The 23,501-nt window shown below is 46.6% G+C and overlaps 1 protein-coding gene across 1 annotated transcript in view; it reads right to left on the bottom strand.

Annotated features, from left to right (window-relative positions):
* LOC147693207 (NACHT, LRR and PYD domains-containing protein 12-like) overlaps nt 1–23,501 on the bottom strand; it is a 1,239,310-nt gene that overhangs the window by 94,851 nt on the left and 1,120,958 nt on the right. Inside the window, exons 6-8 of the mRNA XM_086933624.1 lie at nt 15,936–16,109; nt 4,195–4,368; nt 368–538 (exon numbers count right to left, since the gene is read on the bottom strand). Of these exons, the coding sequence (XP_086789750.1) occupies nt 368–538; nt 4,195–4,368; nt 15,936–16,109 (519 nt within the window). The remainder of the gene's footprint in view (nt 1–367; nt 539–4,194; nt 4,369–15,935; nt 16,110–23,501) is intronic.

The raw sequence follows: 23,501 nt of genomic DNA, 5'->3' as shown, positions 1-23,501 counted from the left end.
TTTATTTTCGGGCTCATTGTTAAAGTTAGTAAGTGCTCCATGATACAAAGCCTTGTGCGTGCGCTATAGTGGTCTGCTCAAAGACTGCAGATCCGTAAGATGTAGAAAGCGTTCTGATTTTAGTTCAAATATCTGAAAACCAAGCTTTAAAGAGTGCCCTTCTGCACCATTAGGGGGGCTTGTTCCAAACTCAGTTCTCGCACGTGGGTACCCACAGTTGACAAACCTCACTGATTGCACACATTTTATTGTCACTGAATGGATGTGCCTTTCCTACTACATTGTAAAATACATGTGTGAGTCCCAACTACACTACGATGTATATTTTAGACATCAATGACGTGATAAGAACTGCACAGCTCTGTACCCCAGTATCTGTAGTTTGCAGTTTGGATGTTTTAGGCCTTCAAACAACTTCTTCATTTCAGTGTCTTCCAGATAATTCCAGCCCAGGTCGAGCTCTGTGAGAGATGTGTTTGCTTCTAGGGCAGAGGCGAGGTTTTCGCAGCATGAACCGGTGAGGGAGCACTGCTCCAACCTGCAGGAGTGAAGAGATATGGAGAGGAGTAAAGCAGGGCACAGCCAGGTGCGTCACAACTTCAGTTTTATCTTCATTTCCTTCTCGTCCTTGACTTACTCACCTCTAGTGACACATCCCCACCTTACACATCTAACCACGCCCTGTTTATATAGGAATCTCATGAGGGGAGTTCTCAGACTAGCAGAGGCGGAGCTAAATGTACATATTAATAGACATTTTAATACTTGTTTCATACTGGAGACCCTCTGCTGTGGTGTGAATGGTCAACTAGTTGTATATTTACATGAGTTGTGATGCACACACAGAGATCTTTTCGTCGGAGATCCCTGCCCGATCAGGTGTTTACTCTCTGCGGTGTTCATACAGAAGAGTACCATCTACACTTTGGATGCCACGCTATATATCGATTTATTTTCGGGCTCATTAGGTCTCGGCCTAGCGTTACAATGCGCAGCAGTTTTCGCGCACCCGAGATTTAATGTTCTACAGTATGGGGGTTTGAACCCGCCCCTCTTCTCCATTGGCTGGCTTCCTAAACGGAGGCCAGCCATTGGAGGAGAGGGGAATCACTCCGTTCAAGCCCAGTCTTTTTCGGATTGGGGGGGGCGTGTTTTTCGAATTTCTTGTAGTGTGACGTCGACACATAAGAACACGCGCCCCATCCGAAAAAGACCCACGCTGTCTGCACGGGCCTAAAGGCTCTCTGATTGGTTGACAACGTGTAAACTAGCATTTAGATTGGTCGACGTTGTCAACTAATCATAGAGCCTTTAGGCGCGTGCAGGCAGCGTGAAGAGGAGCGCTTCAGTAGCTTTTCTGACCCTCCCTTCCCTCGTTGTGCATGCTTTTATGCCCCCTTCCCTCGTTGTCCGTGTTTTTCTGACCCCCCTTCCCTCGTTGTCCGTGCTTTTCTGACCCTCCCTTCCCTCGTTGTCCGTGCTTTTCTGACCCCCCCCCCCTGGTTGCTTGTGCTTGTTGTTCATGGGAGGTGGATTACGTGGCTGAGAAGTGCTAGGAATATCCTTTCTACCTCCTAAAAGTAGGTGAAATGCAGGCCCGAAGTGGGAGACACGAACGAAGTATGACATGGGTGGAGAAAAAGTAGCTGGTGCTAGAAATTGTTATGTAGTGTGTAAACATGGCCGCCATGACGTCCGTCATAACTTCTGACAATGGGCGTCTGTACAGAGGTTGAAAAAGGATGCCAGCGTCAGAGCACAAAGAAACCGGTCAGTGACGACTAAACTCACTAACTTGAGACCAATGTAGAGGCGTGGGCAGCATGGGAAAAAGGTTTGCTAAGCTCGCTTCAGTAAGGATAAATTGCTAAGATTGCACTACTGCGCATGGGAGCCGCAGGGACTGATTAGAGTGTGATGAGCTCTAAAGTTAGTGAAATAAAAACACTTCCTGCAAGTCATAAACTTTAAAAGCCTTCACAATTCTGTAACTGCATTAGAAAGAAACGTTATAGGCCGGTGAAAACATTGTTCTCGAAATTTTATTTTTGATTGAAGTGTCAACTCCCTACTCGGAAAGTTGTCATTCAGAAGCTCACCCTCTGCCATTCACATCACTTATAGATAGATGGCTTAGAAGCAGATAAGTGAAATCGTAGAGTGTAATATTGTGTACCCCAGGTATATTTAAATCCATCAGCTGGAGGAAAGCAGTGCACGAAACCTGACAGTATGTAGCTAACTGACTACCCTGTGCACTGAACCATGAACCTTTATTGGTAATCTGCCACTGCAAAGTTGTAGCCCGTATGTAAGCTCAGTGGGCTAACTGCCCATGAATATTTATCTCAGGAGATTAAAGATTAAAATCGGGGCAGACGTTTGTGTGATGGAGTTGGATAAAACACCTCTTCTTCTAACATGTTGCTTATGTTTGTATTTGGGCAGAATTATTGTTCAATATTTGAGTAGCAGACATACACTGAATATGAGAATTAGAGTCATGCTCTTTACCCAGTTTAGAGCATTGCTCCTTTACACCCTTCACAGTCGTTATTTTATTTATAGAGTTTTATAAAGCGCAAACTTGACCCAAGGGTATCAGAGTGCTGTAGATGCCAAAAGATATTTCATGCAATAAGATAAATACAGGATGAGGAAAAAAATTGTGAGAATGGCAAATAAGTCTATAGAACTCGGATAGCTAGCCCCTTCTGTGGTCTGTTTAAACCATATGTTAGAATAGAGCTGAATCTGTTCCCTCGTTGTGCTTGCTTTCCTGCCCCCTGTTCCCTCATTGTGCTTGCTTTTCTACCCTCTGTTCCCTCGTTGTGCTTGCTTTCCTGCCCCCTTTCCCTCGTTGTGCTTGCTTTTCTGCCCCCCGTTCCCTCGTTGCGCTTGCTTTTCTGACCTCTGTTCCCTCATTGTGATAGTTTTTTCTGGCCTCGGTTCCCTGTGTGTGGCTCTTTGTGTGTGTGTGTGTGTGTGTGTGTGTGTGTGTGTGTGTGTGTGTGTGTCTGTGTGTGTGTGTGGATCTCTGTGTATGTGTGTGGCTCTCTCTCTGTGGCTCTGTGTGTGTGTATGTGGCTCTCTGTGTGTGCGTGTGGCTCTGTGTGTGTGTCTCTGTGTGTGTGAGGGGGCTCTGTTTGTGTGTGTGTGTGTGGGGGGGCTGTGTGTGTGTGGGGCTCTGTGTGTGTGTGGGGCTCCATGTGTGTGTGGGGCTCCATGTGTGTGTGGGGCTCCGTGTGTGTGTGGGGCTCCGTGTGTGTGTGGGGCTCTGTGTGTGGGGGGCTCTGTGTGTAGGGGGCTCTGTGTGTGTGTGTGGCTCTGTGTGTGTGTTGCTCTGTCTGTGTGTGTGTGGTTCTGTCTGTGTGTGTGTGGTTCTGTCTGTGTATGAGTGGTTCTGTCTGTGTGTGTGTGGTTCTGTCTGTGTGTGTGGCTCTGTCTGTGTGTGTGTGTGTGGCTCTGTCTGTGTGTGTGTGGCTCTGTCTGTATGCATGGCTCTGTCTGTGTGTGTGGCTGTGTGTGTAATTTTTTTGTAGGTGGCTCTATATGTGGGTGGCTCTGTGTGTGTGTGTAGGTGGCTCTGTGTGGGTGGCTATGTGTGTGTGTGGGTGGCTCTATGTGAATGACTCTGTTTGGGTGGTTCTGTGTGGGTGGCTCAGTATGTGTGTGTGGCTCTGTGTGGGTGCAAATGCAATAGGTCTTGCATTTGCGAGCGATTAAGCTATTGGCATTGTAAATGACAATGACATTTACTTATGTTTTAAAAACAAAAACATAAATAAAAATAATGTCATGAGCAATGCCAATAGCTCTAACTTTATTAATGCCGAGACCATTGCATTGTAAATGCTTGTTTTTAAAGTTAGTAAGTGTTCCATGCTGCGTGTGCGAAATAGTGGTCTGCTCAAAGACTTTGGCTCCGTAAGATGTAGAAAGCGTTCAGATTTTAGTCCAAATTCCCGAAAAACAAGCGTTAAAGAGTGCCCTTCTGCACCATTAGGGGGGCTTGTTCCAAACTCACTTCTCGCACGTGGGTACCCCCTTCACAAACCTCACTAATTACACACATTTTATTGTCTTTGAATGGATGTGTCTTTCCCATAACATTATAGTATATATGTGTAAACCCCCACCTACGATGTATATTTTAGAAATCAATGACGTTATAAGAACTGCACCGCTCGGCACCTTAATGTCTGTAGTTTGCAGTTTGGATGTTTTAGGCCTTCACACAACTTCTTCACTCCAGTGACTTCCAGCCCTTCATTGCGGCTCAGGTCGAGCTCTGTGAGAGATGTGTTTGTTTCCAGGACAGAGGCGAGGGCTTCACAGCTTGAACTGGTGAGGGAACAGAGATCCAACCTACAGGACAGAAGAGACATGGAGAGTCTAAGTAAGTTTTATTGTTTGGTTAGTTAAAACCTTAACAATTTAAAAAGACATTTTAAAATAATCAGAAAAAATTGCGGTTTTTTAAAGCTTGACATCAATATGTTCCTGATAAAATATTAAACATTGTTAATTAAACATACTCTAATTACTAGTCCAGATCCCCGTCTATTTGCACAGGCAATGTCCCAGCCATTTCATCTTGATCTGTTATTTGAAAGTTTGAGTCGCTTACTTTACTTCAGAGGAGCCAAAATAGCCACCTTCTAGCTGGGTTTTTTAAAGTAATTTTCAGGGCTAGTTCAAAGACATTAAGGAATTTAATCAATTTGCAATTCAATTGTGGGTCCGACGGGTCTAGCCCTGAATTTATTGCAGTTCTGCAGGTCCTGATACCTCTGGCATTAGAAGTTTTTCTGAGTAAAGTGACTCGTGCAATGTAAAGTTTAGTACATGTACAGATTATATGGATAAAATCCGCTTTTTTGTACCTGCAAAGTCAACATGATTTGGGCGCTATGTGCACCCAGGTTGGCTGTTGCGCTATCGATGGTAGTTTCCCAAAACGTATCGCCATTCATTATTTCTTCAGATAGATTGAGAATGTTATGCTCAGATAAGGTGCTCGTGCAAGGGTCTTGTAGTTATTAATCACCATCCAGGCATGTGACCTTAAGCTGAAGATGTCGTTGTCGAACAGTAGTGAATGGAATTTTGCTCATTTATTTATTATTGGTTGAAGGACTGATATGGCAAGTTTTTACTCCATAATTCGGTTGTGCATGTTGTTAACAACGATTTATATAGATATTGGTTGTAAGGTGATTTTTTATCCTCATCCACATCTGTCCAAAGGGCTTTGTTAATTGTCGAGGTGACCGCGTTCTGTTTCAACCGATACCAAAGCTTTATTGTCAAGTCAAGTCAAGTCATAAAATTTGTATAGCGCACTACATACCCAGTGGGTTTCAAGGCGCTTAGGAAGGGGTGGAGGATTACTTGTCAAATATCCATGTTTTAAGTTGCTTTCTGAACGCTAGGTGGTTCTGGGTGAGGCGAAGGTAAGCGGGGAGTGAGTTCCAAGTTTTAGCAGCCAGGTATGAAAAGGATCTGCCTCCCATGGTGGTCTTGTTGATGCGAGGTACAGTGGCGAGGGCTTGGTTGGAAGAACGTAGTTGGCGGGAGGGGGTGTAGAAGGACAGTCGTGAGTTGAGGCAATCTGGTCCGATGTCGTAGAGTGATTTGTGTGCGTGGGTAAGCAGTCGGAAAGTGATCCTCTTATTGACGGGTAGCCAGTGGAGGTCTTTAAGGTGACTAGAGATGTGTTCGTTGCGTGGGATGTCTAATATGAGCCTGGCTGAGGCGTTTTGGATACGTTGGAGTTTCTTCTGGAGTTTTGCGGTAGTACCCGCGTAGAGGGTGTTTCCGTAGTCCAGTCGGCTCGTGACCAGAGCGTGGGTGACTGTTTTCCTTGTTTCGGAGGGGATCCAGCGAAATGTTTTTCTGAGCATGCGAAGAATGTTGAAGCAGGAAGAGGATACGGCGCTGACTTGTCTGTTCATTGAGAGTGAAGAATCCAGGATGACGCCAAGGTTCCGTGCGTGGTCTGTCGGGATGGGTGCTTTTCCGAGGGCTTCCGGCCACCAGGAGTCGTCCCATGCAGAGGGGGATGTACCTAAGATGAGGACTTCTGTTTTGTCTGAGTTCAGTTTCAGACGGCTTTGTTTCATCCATTCGGCAACTTCTTTCATTCCTTCGTGTAGGTTAGTTTTGGCGGTGTTGGGATCATTGGTGAGAGAAAGGATCAGTTGAGTGTCGTCCGCGTAAGAGATGATGTTGAGGTTGTGTTGGCGTGCGATGGCCGCGAGGGGGCTCATGTATACGTTGAAGAGGGTGGGACTGAGTGAGGATCCTTGTGGTACGCCGCAGATGACTTCAGTGGCCTCTGACTTGAATGGTGGAAGGCGGACTCTCTGGGTTCTTCCGGTGAGGAACGAGGTGATCCATTCAAGTGCTTTTCCTTGGATTCCGATGTTATTGAGGCGTTGTAGAAGGGTGCTGTGGCAGACTGTGTCGAAGGCAGCGGAGAGGTCGAGGAGGATGAGGGCGACTGTGTCTCCATTGTCCAGTAGAGTTCGAATGTCGTCTGTTGCTGCGATGAGGGCGGTCCCAGTGCTGTGTTTTGCTCGGAAGCCAGATTGTGAGGGGTCGAGGGATTAGTTGGCTTCGAGGAAGGCGGCGAGCTGGATGTTGACAGCTTTCTCGATGACTTTGGCCGGGAATGGAAGAAGCGAGATGGGGCGGTAATTTTTGAGTTTGGTGGGGTCCGCTGTTGGTTTTTTCAGAAGGGCGGTGAGTTCAGCGTGTTTCCAGTCTTCCGGGAAGGTGGCGGAGTTGAAGGAGCAGTTGATGACGTCTCGGAGGTGCGGTGCTATGACGGAGTCTGCTTTGTTGAAGATGTGGTGAGGGCATGGGTCTGTGGGGGATCCTGAGTGGATGGAATTCATTAGGCGGATGGTGTCCTCAGTGGAGATTGGGTTCCAGTCGTTGAGGATGTTCAAGGGGGGTGAAGGTACGGCAGAAGGTTGGGTGGGTTGGTTTCCGGGTTGGTTGTCAAAGCTGTTGTGGATGTCTGCAATCTTGTTGTGGAAAAAAGATGCTAGGGAGTCGCAGAGGGTTTGAGAGGGGGTGATGTCGTTGGAGTTGGCCGAGGGATTGGAAAATTCGTTGACGATGTTGAAAAGTTCCTTGCTGTTGTGGGCGTTGTTGTCAAGTCGATCCTTGAATGCTGTTTTCTTGGCTTTTCGGATCAGTTGGTGGTGAGTGCGGGTGGCGCTTTTGAAGGCGTCCTTGGTGCTGGTGGTTGGGTCTTTTTTCCAGGCCTTTTCAAGAGAACGGCAGAGTTTCTTGGACTTCTTGAGATCATCGTTGAACCATGAGGCTTTATTGCTGCCAGGTTTGCTTTGACGTTTTTTCAGTGGAGCTAAGGTGTCGGCGGTGTTGGATAACCATAGGGTGAGGTTGGCGGCGGCTTCATTAGCGTTAGAAGAGAGGGCTGGTGAGTTTCGAAGGAGCGATGCAGAGATTTGGTCTGTGGTGATTTTGTTCCAGTTTCTTTGCAGGGTAGGTTGGGGATGGTTGATGGGTTTCGGCTTGTTGTAGGTGAAGTGAACGCAGCTGTGGTCAGTCCAGAGGAGATCCGTAGTGTGGCTGAAGGAGACATGATTGCTGGATGTGAAGATGGGGTCGAGTGTGTGACCTGCGATGTGGGTGGGGGAGGTGACTAGTTGTCTAAGTCCGAGGTTGGCGAGGTTGTCCACGAGGGTGGCGGTGTTGTGGTCGTTTATCTTTTCAAGGTGAAAGTTGAGGTCTCCCAGAAGAATATAGTCTTTGGAGGGGAGCGCGTGAGGAGTGATGAAGTCCGTGATGTCTTCACTGAATTTTGCGCGGGGTCCTGGTGGTCTGTAGAGGAGGGTGCCTCTGAGTGTGGTCTTGGGGTCGATGTGGATCTGGAAGTGGAGGTGTTCGGAGTTGGCGAGGTTGGCGTCAGAGCTGGTTGAAATGCGGATAGATTTCTTATGGACGATAGCGATTCCTCCTCCTGTGTGGCTGGTCCGGTCTTTGCGAGTGATCTTGTAGTCTTCAGGGATGGCGATGGTGATGTCTGGTGCGGAGGAAGCATTCATCCAAGTTTCCGTAAGGAAGGCGATGTCCGGAGAAATGGTGTCTAGTAGATTTCATAGGTCAATGGCGTGCCTGTGGACTGATTGGGTGTTGAGAAGGATGCATTGAAGGTGATTGGGGTCGGGGATCTGTGGTGTGGTCGCAGCGGAGATGTGGACGGTGCCGATGAATTTGCAGGAGTAGCAAGAGAAAGGTCCATGGGTGTGTCCAGGAGCGGCTTGGACGCAGTTGGGGGCGCGACCGGGGTTAAGGGCTAGGAGGGTGGCGGCATCGTAGGTAATGCGAGAGGGCTGGGCGGCGCGAGGGGCAGGGGGTCTGGCGCTGGGCGCGGTCCAGGCGCGGACGGGCGTAGACGGGCTTACCTTTGGCGCACCTTCGGCGCGGGTTGGGCGCGGTCGCTGCGCGTGAACGCTGCGCGCGGGAAGAACTGTCATATATGGATAGTGAAGGGGGGGAGGGGCGAGGGCGGCTCAGCTGGGAGGCGGGGCGGGCTGCGCACGACAACAACAAACAAAATGGAGGAGGGGGGAGCACAACAGAGCGCTTGGGGAGAACGCGCCAATGCAGCAAAAATACAATCACAAACAGCTCAAAGCGCCCACTGAACAAAGCGGCAGCCAGGTACAGCTGAGGCTGAAACCACGAAGCAAACTCGGCCAGAGCGCCAATACAGTACAAAATGCAAGCACAATCACGCCAAAGCGCACACACAGCGAAGCGGCAGCCAGGCACAGCTGAGGCTGAAATCACAAAGTAAAATCCTGCAAGAGCGCTGCTAACGATACCACAGAGGTGCTAGGGGCGCTGGGAGCGACCACTCCGGCCAAAGCGTAGAGTGAGTCACAGCGCTTCCAGGTCGGGAAGCGCCGTTTGTAGATTGTGGGAGGGCGGCTCAGCTGGGAGGCGGGGCGGGCTGCGCACGACAACAACAAACAAAATGGAGGAGGGGGGAGCACAACAGAGCGCTTGGGGAGAACGCGCCAATGCAGCAAAAATACAATCACAAACAGCTCAAAGCGCCCACTGAACAAAGCGGCAGCCAGGTACAGCTGAGGCTGAAACCACGAAGCAAACTCGGCCAGAGCGCCAATACAGTACAAAATGCAAGCACAATCACGCCAAAGCGCACACACAGCGAAGCGGCAGCCAGGCACAGCTGAGGCTGAAATCACAAAGTAAAATCCTGCAAGAGCGCTGCTAACGATACCACAGAGGTGCTAGGGGCGCTGGGAGCGACCACTCCGGCCAAAGCGTAGAGTGAGTCGTGGTATACATTCTCCCTATAGTTTCATTTAAGAGACCAAATTCAAGTCGAAACTGTGCCGGTGAAGCCGACCGATGTATATGGAAAACATTTTTATAAGTTGAGACTATTAGTCGGTTTAAAAGGTCTGAATATTTGCCATGCAGAGCTGTACTGGCATACGTTAGCGTTGGCAGCATTTTGGCCATTACGGCAAGCAGAGGTTTGTGTGACGGTCCATTCAGTCTTTTTGCCAGTATTCTGAAGGCAAATGTGAGTGCACTGGTTCTCTGTGACATATACGTTTTTTGCTTTAGATGATTTTGTCTATTAATATTTATAGAATTCCAGATATTTCTAACATTCTACTTCCTGTATCTGGCTGACGTTGAGCCAGATATTCCGCTTGCTTCTCCGGTGATTATCAGTCAGCATTGTTTTGGTTTTTGATGTGTTTATTTCTAAATTGTTAGAAGAAATATATTCTTCCGTCTCATTTAGAGCATATTGAAGACCGATCTTAGATAAACTCGTTAACACCACATCCTAGGCGTACAAGAGATGTGTTAGTAATAATGTACCTATTTGCGGAGAATGGGAATTATTATGATCAAGCCTTTGTGCAAGATGAGACATAAACAAATTGAAAAGATGTGGCGCCAATACGCAACCTTGTTTTAGGCCTTTGGTTGTAGTTAGCTTCCTGGATAGTCTAGAACCGTCTCCTATCTTGATTCTTATCCATGTTTTTGAGTAGAATTGCAGTATTCCTCGTAGGAACAGCTCTGGAATTTTCCAGGCTCGCAGTTTTTTCCATAGGAGGTGACAGTCTCCGCTGTCAAAGGCTGGCTTTAGGTCTATAAAACAGAGGTGAAGTTGTTGTTTCCTCTGCTTGCATTTGTTTGCTATTAGTGAGAGAGCTAAGATGTTCGTGATTGTCCCTGTGCCTTGCCTGAACCCTGTTTGGTTTACTGGAATCAGATTAAGCTTCCAGAATGAGTGAGGCATGATATTTGGCGTCGAGATCTAATAGGGCGATTAGCCTGTAATTCAATGGATTTGTCCTACATCCTCCTTTAAAGATACGTGTCAATATCGAGCCTTGCCAGTTGGGTGGAATACAATTGAGTACCTCTATTCCTTTGAATAACATGAATAGATGCTCGCTCCAAAAGGATGGATCGTTCTTGAAGATGGCTTGAGGAATGCCATTAGGTCCTGGGGCACCGTCTCCTCTGCCTTTTTGTATTATGCGTATTATTCCATCAGCCGAAAGTGGGGACCGCTCTGTCTTGACTTTGAGGGAACTGGTGCCATATTTGCCATGCAGTTTGGTGAGTTCCTCAGTTGGGTAGGCACCAGAATCCATCTTTACTACTGAATTGCTCGTGCTGTCCTCTCCTAGTTTGCTTATGTCACCATCTCCTTGTATGATGTTTTCCGATGTATTTATTACTTCAGTTAATTCTTGGTTGTTCAATGCTGGATTATCAAGAATTGTGATTTCTGAGAACTTTGTAGTTAGAACTTTAGCCCTCTCGTGTTCTTGTATGTTTCACGACAGCATGTTCACCGACCTATGCAATTTATTTATCATTTCCCAGAATGTATTTGAGTTGGTTTTCTTTGCACTACAGAGTAATTCAGCCCAGAATTTATCATTGTTATTTCGCTTTTCTTTCCATAACTTTTTTTATACGTTTTTCACAATTGACGTACGTTGTCCCAGGCCGCTTTGTCGAGGTATGTTAATTTTAGCCGCTCTGCCTAATTCTGCCTCATCTCATGTCTCTCCACTCAGTAGTCTCCTCTCTGTTGATCCTGCTAATTTTATCCTAGGTTTTTAGACGTCAGAAGACTCAGGTTGCTGAAAAAGGCTGTCTTTCAGTTTATACCTGCTATCGCCTCAGTGTACGTGTGTATGTACAGGGTTATCCTGTTGCTCCAGTTCTCGGACTCCGTTTTAAATGAGTTGTTAGCAGTTAGCTAGCAGCTAGGTATGATTAACTGTGACAAAATCAGAGTAATACAACCATTATATGACCAGTCTGAATAAAGCGCGGCTGGTAGCCAGTGCACGGGCCACAGTCCAACCGCCCCACTCTTTTCGGCTTCAATTCTAGTCAGATCCCACTGGTCCAGGCTCCGGCCTCACCGCCCAGTGCTGGCACTGGTGAATGGCGTGCGGTATCTGCACTGCCTGGCCTCACTGTTCAGCTTTTCACAGCTGCTGCACAGCGGTTCGCCGCTATTCCAGCCCCCCCCCCCCCGGGGGGCACTCACTCCTACCACTCCGTCACCGAAGGAGTCAGCACTCTGCAATACATTGTCCTCAGCTGTGGCCATAATCTTGGCCGCGGTCGAGGTTGATCCCGCGGCTGATCTTGGGCGTGCTGCTCTGGGGGCGGCTTCGTTTTCGCAGCTCAGTTTTCGGACGATATACAAATCCCGCGTCCCTGCGGTTTTGCTCCCACAGCTCCTGTGGCCCCTCCTTGCGTCAGCATCGGGATCAGGTACAGCCGCAAGTCCCAACCAGGGAACTGCTCAGCGTTTGGAGAGGAGTAAAGCAGAGCACAGACAGGGGCGTCACAACTTCAGTTGTATCTTCATTTCCTTCTCTCCCTTGACTTACTCCCCTCTAGTGACACATCCCACCTTGCACATCCGACCACACCCTGTTTATATAGGAATCTCATGGGGGAGTTCTCAGACAGGCAGAGGCCGAAATAAATGCACACATTAATAAATATATTAATACATGTTTTATGCTGGAGACCCTCTGCTGTGGTGTGAATGGTCAACTAGTATATTTACACGGGTTGTGATGCACACAGAGAGTCTTTCGGTCAGAGGTCTTCATCCATTGGTCTCTTAAATTGTCATTCACAATTTGCTTCTATTCACCACAGACTGTCCTCTTTACCCATTGGCTCCCTTCATTCTGAGTGACAGCACAAAGCTGACTTACTTTCTCCTAAACATCGTTCCTTTCTTCTCAGTGCCAACGCTGATTTAAGGTGTTTTTCTATTTTATTTACTTTTGTGTTCACTTTAAACAGCATTATTTTTGCCTACACTTTGGATGCCAGGCTATACACGGATTTATTTTCGGGCTCATTTGTAAAGTTAGTAAGTGTTCAATGATATGAAGCCTTGCGCGTGCGCAGTAGTGCTCTGCACAAAGACTGCGGATCCGTATAATGTAGACAGCGCTCTGATTAAAAAAAGCTCCAGGACAGTATTCCAGATGAAATATATGAATGATGAACCATTCCTTGCAAGTCAGTATTGAGGGGAGAAAGTTGCTTTGAGTGAAGTATTATGAAGAACTTACCTCTGTGTCAATTCTTTTACACAGAAGTGCACTATTTACATAAACACTTTACGTTGCATTGACACAAGCCCTGAAGCAGCAGGTAAGTCCACCAAACACGCGTCTGTGAGTGCAAACAATCACCTCAAGCCACAAGGACGTCTATTCATACTTTGATGCAAGAGTTTCACAGATCTGCTCCAGCTGGCCTGTGCTTTAAACTGAAGGGCATTCATTCATTCATTCATTCATTCATGGGAACTCAGTGCAGTTCAGTCCAGAATGGCGCAGGAGGGTTTGTGCCCTATTGACTCAAGGGTTTGATTTTAATGATAAAAGTTACTTTTTTATACTTAAGGTAAATCTGGTGATATTGAAGAACTCAACTTTGTTTTCAGTCTGGTGAATATTTTGATGAAATTGAAAAAAAAATTCCCCCAAAACAGTACCATGTGTAAGTAACTAACATGCCGGGTGAATCCAGGTATATATTTGGTGGATACCTCAGGGCCGCCCAAGTGGGTACAAACCCAATGATGCGTTGTAAAGAGAGGGAGGCTGGCTGTGTTTGAAGGACAATATTTCAATGCTAAAGCGATGAAAGAGACATGAGTTCAGAGGAAAGTTCACTGTTTAGAGACCGATTGTGAAAACACCATAAAAGTTTCCGTAGACTGCACAAACGTTTTCTAATCAACTAACTCCGTTTTTCTCTTATTAATATTGCTAAAATTGAATAATAAAAAACAACAAACATACATTTAGTTGTCTGTATAAAATATTTGGGTCAATTTTCAGATGTAGCCTTCGAATTTCCAAATATAACCTTCACTCTAAAGAAGGAATTCTATCCCAAAAGCAGAGGTTCGATTCTGCGGACTCTCCTGCACTGCGAGCTCAGCAGATGAGGCCAGCAAGTGTATGGGCCCAAAGATTGGTGAGTGATAGTGGTAATAGGTAATCTGCACTGGATCAGCGGCTATGATAGCACACTAATATAGAAATAAATCATTTATATGTCAGCTTTTTGATAAGGAGGCCTTTATCCAGGAGGAGCCGTACCAGAGTACACTGTGCTGGGATTAGCACAGACCCGTCACCGCCACACAGGCCTAGGGTCGGGTGTAAAATAGAGCAGGGATCGAGGGGTGACTAGCAGCAAGAAAGTCTGTCGGAAGCCTAGCAGTGCAGTGCTCACCCATACACATGTATCTCATTCATACACACACATGTTCATACATGTCCACAGACCATGCTCTCATTGACACACAAGCAGTGCTCGTTGGATTTGTAATCTCATTAGGAATATCTGACTCAGGTGTCTCCAACCAGTCGATCACGAGCTACTGGTCGCTTGCTGCACCTTCAGAGTAGCTCACAGCCTTGAGTTCATTTGTAAAAAAGGCCGGGTCAATGAAGTCTTACATTTTTCTTTTAAAGTGAATGAAGCCTGTGTTTATTTCAGTCTGGCCTCTTCAACTGCAGGCAGCAAGACCTGGTGATGGTCAGTGCCCAACTCTGATGTATGACCCCGGCTGGGGCACAGAGGGGAAGAGATGAAGGACTGATCGATTTAACTCAAATAAAAGTTGATGTCAACTCAGTAACACAGCGGAGTGCGAAAACAAAATGTTTCTGAATGCTTTTGATGGGAGAAAATGAAATAGAGCTCTTAACTTAATGATTGAGTTAAATCTTCATTTTAATGTTCTCCCATTTCAAAGTGTTGCATTTACACCCAGCAGGCCTCTTGCTCTCAGTGGCTGGTAGACATGACATATTTATATCTGAAATGTATAGCAATTTGGGAGAAATGTAAAATGGAAACAATTGTTCCATATTATGAAAGACTTTTCTGCCTCTTCTCCAAATTAAATAGAATAGTTTTTAGTTTTGTATTATACAGGTAACGGTGCCACATATGTTAAAAGGTATGTCCTCGTCCACAAGTACATACGACACTGCCTCACAGTCACCCACACACGTCTCATTAAATACACACGTCTCATTCATACACACATATGTTCATACATCGCCACAGACAACGCTCTCATTCACACACATGGCAGCCCTTTCATAGTGCCCTTAGTTAATGTATTTTGTGCAAACCGGAGTATCCGGCTCTAAGGACTTTAGGCTTAGAGTCAGTGAAGCCGGGCCTGGGGGTGTCTGGTAACGATGTGCGAGTTGCTTGTTCTTTAGTGCATCAGAATGATTTCCAGATCAGAAGTAGCTCTCACTACAGCAAAGGTTGGGGAGCCCTGGTCTGACTGAAACTAAAATCATTCAACACCAACATTTGTTTTTGCATTTAGAGGATGGATGGTTTGGTGAAGGTTGTCAAATGGGTCCAGAACACCCCTTGGAACATTGATCTATGGAGTGTGAACCCCAAACACCTTCATTTGTTTGTGGGTTTACTGGGGTCATGCAGGCAAGCGTTATGAATGACTGTCAGGGTCCCGTGGCACCAACTGGTAAATAAAGGGCCGACCGCTGTGCTTACTGCCGGCATGCAACCCACTCACAAACGCACAGACACACACATACAGCCTCACAGACACACAGACACACACACAGCCACACAGAGCCACAAGGACACACCCACACAAAGGTACACACAAACTGCCACACAGAGCCTCACAGAGCCACAAGGACACACCCACACAAAGGTACACACACACAGCCACACAGAGCCTCACAGAGCCACAAGGACACACCCACACAAAGGTACACACAAACGGCCACACAGACAAACACACACTCATAACCAAGAGGAAATCTCATACTTCCAGCAGTGATGTCACATGACAGTGACGAGCAGCTGTCATTGGGCTGTCAAGAGTTAAAGAGACTTTAAGAATTTATTAGGGGAGTGTCCCACCTCCTACGCTCCCTTCAAGTTGTATCCCTGACTATACAGGGTCAGATATACTTTCCTCATTGTTCTGTCCTTGTCCATCTTTAATATGGAAGTACAAGGCAAGTAACAGATCTGTTAACGGGCAGAGAAGGTGCCAGGGTAGTTATGGGCAGATCTGCGCCGTTGTTGACATTTTAGGCCAAATAAATTAAAAACAAGCTTTAAAGTCTGCCTTTCTGCACCATTAGAGGGGCTTGTTCTAAACTCACTTCTCAGACTTGGATACCCCCCACTTCACAAACCTCACTTATTGCACACATCTTATGGTCATGAAATGGATGTGCCTTTCCCACAACATTATAAAATACATGTGTGAGCCCCACCTGCGAAGTATATTTAGAAATCAATTATGTGATAAGAACTGCACAGCTCTGTACCTCAGTTTCTGTAGTTTGCAGTTTGGATGTTTTAGGCCTTCACACAACTTCTTCACTCCAGTGTCTCCCAGCTCTCTATTGCTTCTAAGGCTGAGCTCTGTGAGAGATGTGTTTGTTTCCAGGAAAGAGGCGAGGTCTCCGCAGCATGAACCGGTGAGGGAGCAGCAATTCAGCCTGCAGGATAGAAGAGATATGAAGAGGGGTAAAGCAGAGCACAGACAGGGGTGTCATAGCTTCAGTTTTAGCTTAATTTCCTTCCCGTCCTTGTCTTACTCCCCTCTGGTGACGCATCCGCACCTTACACATCCGACCACGCCCTGTTTATATAGGAATCTGATGGGGGAGTTCTCAGACTGGCAGAGGCAAATGTACATATTAATAAATATATTATGTGTTTTATGCTGGAGACCGTCTGCTGTGGTGCGAATGGTCACCTCACAACTTTAGCAGTAGTTGCAGCTAGTTGTTTATTTACACGGGTTGTGATTCACACAAAGAGATCTTTTCATCAGAGGCCCCTGCGCCTTGAGGTGTTTACTCTGCGGTGTTCATACAGATGAGCACTGCACCCTCCAAGGATGGTGGCATTTGTCCTACAGTTCTTCTCTGAACAAAAGATGGCAGCCTTGAGCCACCCACAGCTTCTCATGTTACAGCCATTAAATTCCATATTTACACATTATCTTTTCACGGTCAAGATATATCTCATTAGGCTTAAAGTCGCAAGTTCTACCCAGCAGTGCCCCCGGTGTCCCGGAAGTTGTCATTTTCTTGCCTCCTACAAGCTGTGATGGCGTTAAACAGGGGTTGTGGTGAAAGAGGCCTCTGTTGTCATGAGTTTATGAAGTGACGATTCTTGACAGGGCCTCACACACAGATCCGCCTCTGGGTATGTTGCAGACACGCAGACAACCCTTCAGTGTGACCCTGGCTCATGGTCATAATCCAGCGGGGGCAACACAAAATCTAAAGAGAGCCCATATACAAATTTATATGTACTAATTCCCGCTAGGTTTATCAGTCATTTTAGGATATCCACTATTACTTTATAAATTCTCAGTGAAACTCCTAAAGCGTTATCTATTTGTTGGATTTCATGAGATTATTAATAGATCTATTACACTTATTTATAATAACCACAGACCTTTTGTAAAAGTTTATAATTTTATCTAAGTTTTGTAAGTCAGCAATAATATTTTACAGAAACCAACAATAATAATAACAAAAATAATAATGAGGGAGAGAAGTCTTTAAGGTTAGATGCAGCACAGAAATAATAGTTACCTAGTGTGGTATGGAAAACCAACCCTCTGGCCAAAAAGGACTGGTAGGGACCTCCCAGGAAAGACCAGGTAGTCGAGGCTTAAGGACAGGATAGACGTTCCCTCTCTCGCACTGGCACCCCTCTCTGATGCTTCTTCTGGCTTCTTGAAGATACACGTTGATTCCACGCCTCACTCGATCGACCACCGGACCACATCCCATACGATTCTTCAGCTCACACGATTCTTCAGCTCACACGATTCTTCTTCAGCTCCCTTGTTGTCACAGCGACCAGCGTTGTAGACACCTTCGATTCTTCTGTTCTGCCAGCACCTTTCTAAACTACCCCTTTTGGGGATACCCCAATTATACTAATTACTAATCTAAGGACTACCCATGGATGTTTCAATTTCAGGATCCCTCTACATTTGATTGGACAAAATGAGAATGACTAAACATCACACCACAATTTTACTAACACAAAAATTAATAAACTATTGTTCATAAGTACAGCCCACCGAATACGTCAATGGAGTCTATAGTCTATTCATAAATGTACCATAAAAGTTTTAAAAGTTTCTTTGGTATCGCGCTGATATCATTTCGAAAATAACATATTATCCTCTTTTTTCCGTCTAAAATGTCCTTCTATTTCCTCTTGGTACTTGGCCAAGGTTATCCAGCTTTGACTGACACCAGCATTAAATGTGGTCTTTTGCCAAGGACATCCGGCGGATGGCTGCAGAAACTGCACATGCGCACTACTTCTCTCTCTCTCACACAATACAGCGTGGTAAATAGGCCCAACAGTTCACGAGTGTAAAACAGCAAGAAAGAAATATTAGTTTCTCAAATAAAATGATTCACTGTATACTACCTATAACTATACTAACCCCTTTAATCTATTTTAAATATTAGTTCATGATTAGGTAAGACAAATAAAACTACAAGCATGCGAATTCCCGAGCAGCCATTTTAGATGAAACTGCTCATGTGCATGGTTTTCCCACCATTTAGTAGAACTACAACTATTACGTTCATGCAGTATACGCATGCCCACTAAGAAAAATATCCTGTTTTAGCAAAAATGAATACAGCATTTTAATAAGTTTTAGTTAACTTTTGGCAAGCGGTTTCTACATAAAAAGGTTCTGTTTGTGCACATTATTACCACGTTATTATGTTAAAAATCTGTTAATATATAAAAAAACGAGTGAAAATAATTTCACAACAGCTAATTTTCAGAGTGTTGCTCCATCAGTAACCTGTGACACTTCCAGGATGTGCGGGTGCAAGCTGTTCCCCACTTACTGCTGAGATCCAAGTGCAAAATTCAGGATAGAAACCATGTGAGATAGCTCTGTTGGTTAATGCACATGTCCGAGTTAATTTGAATGCTGTGTGTTTTCAGTGCCGATGCAGCTGTGGGAGTGGCCCAAAAGGCACAGGCGTATGAAGGCGGAATTATTCCCATCGCTTCCCCTGGCGGCTGGGTGCTCTTGCGCACGTCCGCCCGTCCGCCCGTCCGCCCGTCCGTCCGTCCCTACTAAGAGGCCCTGCGATGCTCTCCTACAGAAAAGAAGCATCAGCCCCTCAGCAGTGACGAGGGGCAATGAGCAGCCCAGGGTCCTGTCCAGGGAGGGGGCTCCCCGTCACCCTGCACAAGTCCATCAGAGATGCACAGAACTGCCTGAGGGGGTTGTGTGTTTACAGTGCAGTACAGGCAGGGTGAAGTGCAGTGTGACCGCAGTGTGAAGTTGTACAGGGAGGCTTTGGTTATAAGGATAAAGGGAAGGAGAGCAATGCTGGCAGTGTGCTGAGGATACAGGGAAGCAGTGGTGGCCGACAACAGAAGCTGTAGTGTGCACAGGGGCACCCGCAGATGTAGAGCAGTTGTGCTGACAGGCTGTTAAGGAAGACTGCACATGCAGGTCTCACAACAGTATGCAAAGCTCTCTTCCTTAAGCCCTGGTCAGACAAACTGGTGTACCCATGATGTGGACACTAGTGACAGTTCACCTGTCAAAATCAAAATCTAGTGCCAGTCTGATCGAGTTAAGGAAAGCATCAGAGCTGAGGTCAGCAAGACAAATGCTCACCCTATCCGAAAAGCAGATGAGTTGATAGACAAACTAGGTGCAGCCAAATTTCTCAGTACCTTTGACTTAACTGCAGGGTGCTGGCAAATTGGCATGGCCCCAGTAGCAAAAGAAAATATAGCATTCACCACACCTGATGGGCATTCTCAGTTTACTGTTATGCCCTTTGGTTTAAAGAATGCCCCTGCCACCTTTCACAGGTTGGTGAATCAAGTCCTTGCTGGATTGGAGTCCTCAGGCACAGCTTATCTTGATCATATTGCTGTCTTTAGTTCCACCTGGCAGGATCACCTGATCCACCTTGGGAAGGTTTTAAATGCCCTGCAAACTGCAGGCCTAATTATCAAGGCATCCAAATGCCAGATAGGGCAGGGCACTGTGGTGTACTTGGGTCACCTTGCTGGTGGAGGCCAGGTACAACCCTTACAGCCCAAGATCCAGGCTATCCTAGACAGGGCAGCTCCAACAACCCAGACCCAAGTCAGGGCATTCTTTGGCTTCACTGGGTACTATAGGAGGGTTGTGAAGGGATATGAGTCCATTGTGACTCCCCTCCCAGAACTCACCTCCAAGAAGATGCCCAAGAAGGTTAACTGGACAGTTAGTTGTCAAAAGGCTTTTGAGACCCTGAAAGAGGCAATGTGCTCAGCACCAATTCTGAAGGCTCCAGATTATGCCAAGCAGTTCATATTGCAGACTGATGCCTCTGTGCTAGAGATAGGGAAGTGGTCCTATCCCAGACCAATGATACAGGCCAAGACCAACCTGTTGCTTTTATAAGCAGCGTTGGAGTGCCATTGAGAGGGAGGTCTTTGCTGTGGTTTGGTCCCTGAAGAAGTTGAGACCATACTTGTTTGGGACTCAGTTCCTAGTTCAAACTGATTAAAGACCTCTCAGATGGCTAATGCAAATGAAAGGAAAAAATCCTAAACTGTTTAGGTGGTCCATCTCCCTACAGGGAATGGACTTTGAAGTGAAACACAGACCTGGGACTGCCCATGCCAATGCAGATGGACTTTACAGGTTCTTTCACTTAGACAATGAAGGCTCTCTAGGGAAAGGTTAGTCTCATCATCTTTCGTTTGGGGGCGGAAGAGGGTTGTGTGAGAAAGATCCCTCTTTCTGCATGATTGCCCCCACATTTTGCTAAACTGCTGATGTGCTGTGACTAAGTGTGCACTGGGCTCCTGCCAAACAGGTACCCAGGGCCTATGTTCTTTCCCTAAAACTGCATTGAAAACAAAACCCAATTGGCATCTCTGGCAACAGGTCGGCCCATGGTAAATGGTACCCCAGGTGCCCAGGGCACTGTGACCAGAGAAGGCACCTAAGGGCTGCAGCACATATTGTGCCATCCTTAGAGGCGCTGCCTTTTCTCTCACACACTGCCTTGCAGGCTGCGTGTCTTGGTGCAGAACAAAGTAAATAGTCGACATGGCACACATCCCTGTGTACCATGCCTACAACCCCCTGGCCTGGCATAGGTCAGCCACCCTATTAGCTGGGTGCACTATACCAGTGGTGAGGGTACAGGTGCGTGAGCCCTACAGTGCCTAAGATAATTCTTAGACATTGTGAGTGCAGCGCTGCCATTAAGAGTATATGGTACTGGAAGTTTGTCATTACGAACTCCACAGCACCATGATGGCTGCACTGAAAACTGGGAAGTTTGGCACCAAACTTCCAAGCACATTTAACCCACACTGATGCCAGTGTGGGATTTAATGATAAATGCACTCAAAGGGCATCTTAGAGATGCTCCCTGAAAAAAGAACTAACTCTAGTGTCCTGGCTGAGTGGCAACACGCCAGCAGCCACCCCAGACATGTTTCTGGGCCCCTGGGTCGAGAGTCTGCTGCTCTTGGGCTCCTGAAACAATGCACATACTGGGGCAAGGTTCCAGGCCTCCTTCCCCAGGATTGGCAGGGTCCACAAAGGGGAAGCTTCAAAAGCCTGCCGCCTTTGTGAGCCCCTCCAGACCATTTGCTTCGCCCAGCAACTGTCCCCTACTGGTTCAGACCCCACTTTTGGAAAGGAGAATCAGCAGGAAAACCAAGATAGAAGGGGGTTTTGCCCACCTTTACCAACCCCACCCCTCAGGTGCGGGAGGCGAAGTGAAGCCCAACTCTCAGTCCCCGACATCTTAAAGATGGAGGGACCCAACCAACCAGTGAAGCTTATGCCTCCCTCCCACTGGAGGGTGGCATAATAGGGGGTTTAACCCACCCTAAGGAAGGCACCCATTGGTCTCGACCTGTACCTACCTGTAACACCCCTAAACTTAGTATTTAGGGGCAACTCTGAACCTTGCCTCCTAAGATCAGAGCTGAAAAGAAGAAGAAAGAAGAAGAAGGACCGAACAGCTGTGTGGAGAGAAGAAGAGGAGGACCCCAACTGACTTGGCCCCAATCCTACCGGCCTGTCCTGACCTCAGACTCCTCCAACAGAACCTCAGTGTGCCCTGCAGCCAGCAGTCCTCAAAAACCTGGACAACCTGTCTCTGCGACTATAAAGGACTTTGTCTCCCATAAGCACCGGACTTGCTCAAATGTAAGTGACTCTGACTCCAACTGAGTACTTGAGTCGCCAACACTATGCTTCGGGCAAACGGAGCCTGAGAGACCCAACACCATCAGGAGGTCCTCCAAGCGATCCTAGCCTGGATCTCAGTGACCCCCTGAACCTTAACAAGCTCCTAAACCAAGCCTGCAGCCAACAACTAAACGATCCCCTCAACCGCAACACCATAACCAAACCAGATGCCATCTTCTTAACGGAAACGTGGCTCCAGGCGAGTTCTGGACCGGATATTGCCTTTGCAATTCCCTCTGGCTATGTCATGGTAAAGAGAGACAGAGATATAGGCAGGGGTGGCGGTATTGCTATAATATTTAAATCTAATTACAACCGTAAATTTGAGCCGTTTCCGCTACAGGGCTGTGAGGCTGCCCTCTTCAAATTAGCTATTAGTGCCCAGACGACCTTATCCGGTTTATTGATTTACCGTCCTCCTGGGAATTCTAACTCATGAGTGACGTCTTTTTCTGAAATTATTGCCCCATTGATCCTAAAGGCCGCAAATTTTACTATTGTGGGGGACCTGAATTTACACCTGGAAGATCCTCTATGCTTGACAGGCAAAACTTTTTTAGCCGATTTAGAAGCACTCAATATCTTACTATGCAATTCAGGATCTACACACTCTGCGGGGCACTTATTGGACCCTGTTCTGTCGAACCTTGCATATGACTGCGAACCGGCCACCCGTCCCTTGGAATGGTCGGACCACATGGCAGTTAAATTTTCTCTCCTGTGTACAACGAACACAGCACTTGATGCTACCGACTCAGGAAAAAAATTACGCTGTTGGGGTAAACTTAACATCACAGAGTTTAACCTGTACTTATCTAACACATCAGCAAATACCAATTCATCCTTCTCGGTATCGGAGACAGCAGTCTCCATATGGTTGACCACTGCTGTGAATAAACTCGTTTCCCTTGCTCCCTTGAATTCCCTGCCTCATCGTCACCCTGCAGCATTGTTTTCGGAGCATTTAAAAACTACGAAGTCCAAATGCAAGGTACTTAAGAGACAATGGAGGCGTTCTTACTCTCCCTCCTGTAAAATGGCATACAATGTGGCTCTCAGAGACTATCACAAACAATGTAAGACCGCAAGAGCTACTCACATCGCCAACACTATAACACTTGCCCAGAATTGCCCGCGCACACTATTTTCTGTGGTGAAAAAACTAACTGGTGCAGACTCCATCCCTGCCTCTCCAGTTTTGAACGAGGTACAATGTAACTCAATGTCTGAGTTTTTCATCACCAAGGTGGAACGGATCTACGATTCACTGGGTCTTCCACCTTCAAGCATTGACTTACCCTCTACGCTTGCGTCAGCCCAAGAATGCCAAACTCCCATGATAATTAAACTATCCGAGTGGTCGCTCTTCGATGATGTCTCTTTCGCTTGTTGTCTTAAGAGCATTAAATCTGTCTCTCCCTGTGATCCTCTCCCGGCAAAAATTCTAAAACAGCTCGACCTGAACTCCCGTCGTGTAGTGATGAAACTTCTTAATGCTTCACTGTTAGAATCATGTGTTCCACAGAAATGGAAACACGCGATGGTAGTCCCTTTACTGAAAAAGGCCGGAGCGGATGCTTCAAATCTATCCAATTTTAGGCCCATTTCATTG

This window comes from Lissotriton vulgaris, chromosome 8 (assembly GCF_964263255.1).
Source record: "Lissotriton vulgaris chromosome 8, aLisVul1.2, whole genome shotgun sequence".
Lineage (NCBI taxonomy): Eukaryota > Metazoa > Chordata > Amphibia > Caudata > Salamandridae > Lissotriton > Lissotriton vulgaris.
Note: the sequence above shows the minus strand (reverse complement) of the source record. Positions and strands in the feature narration are given on the sequence as shown.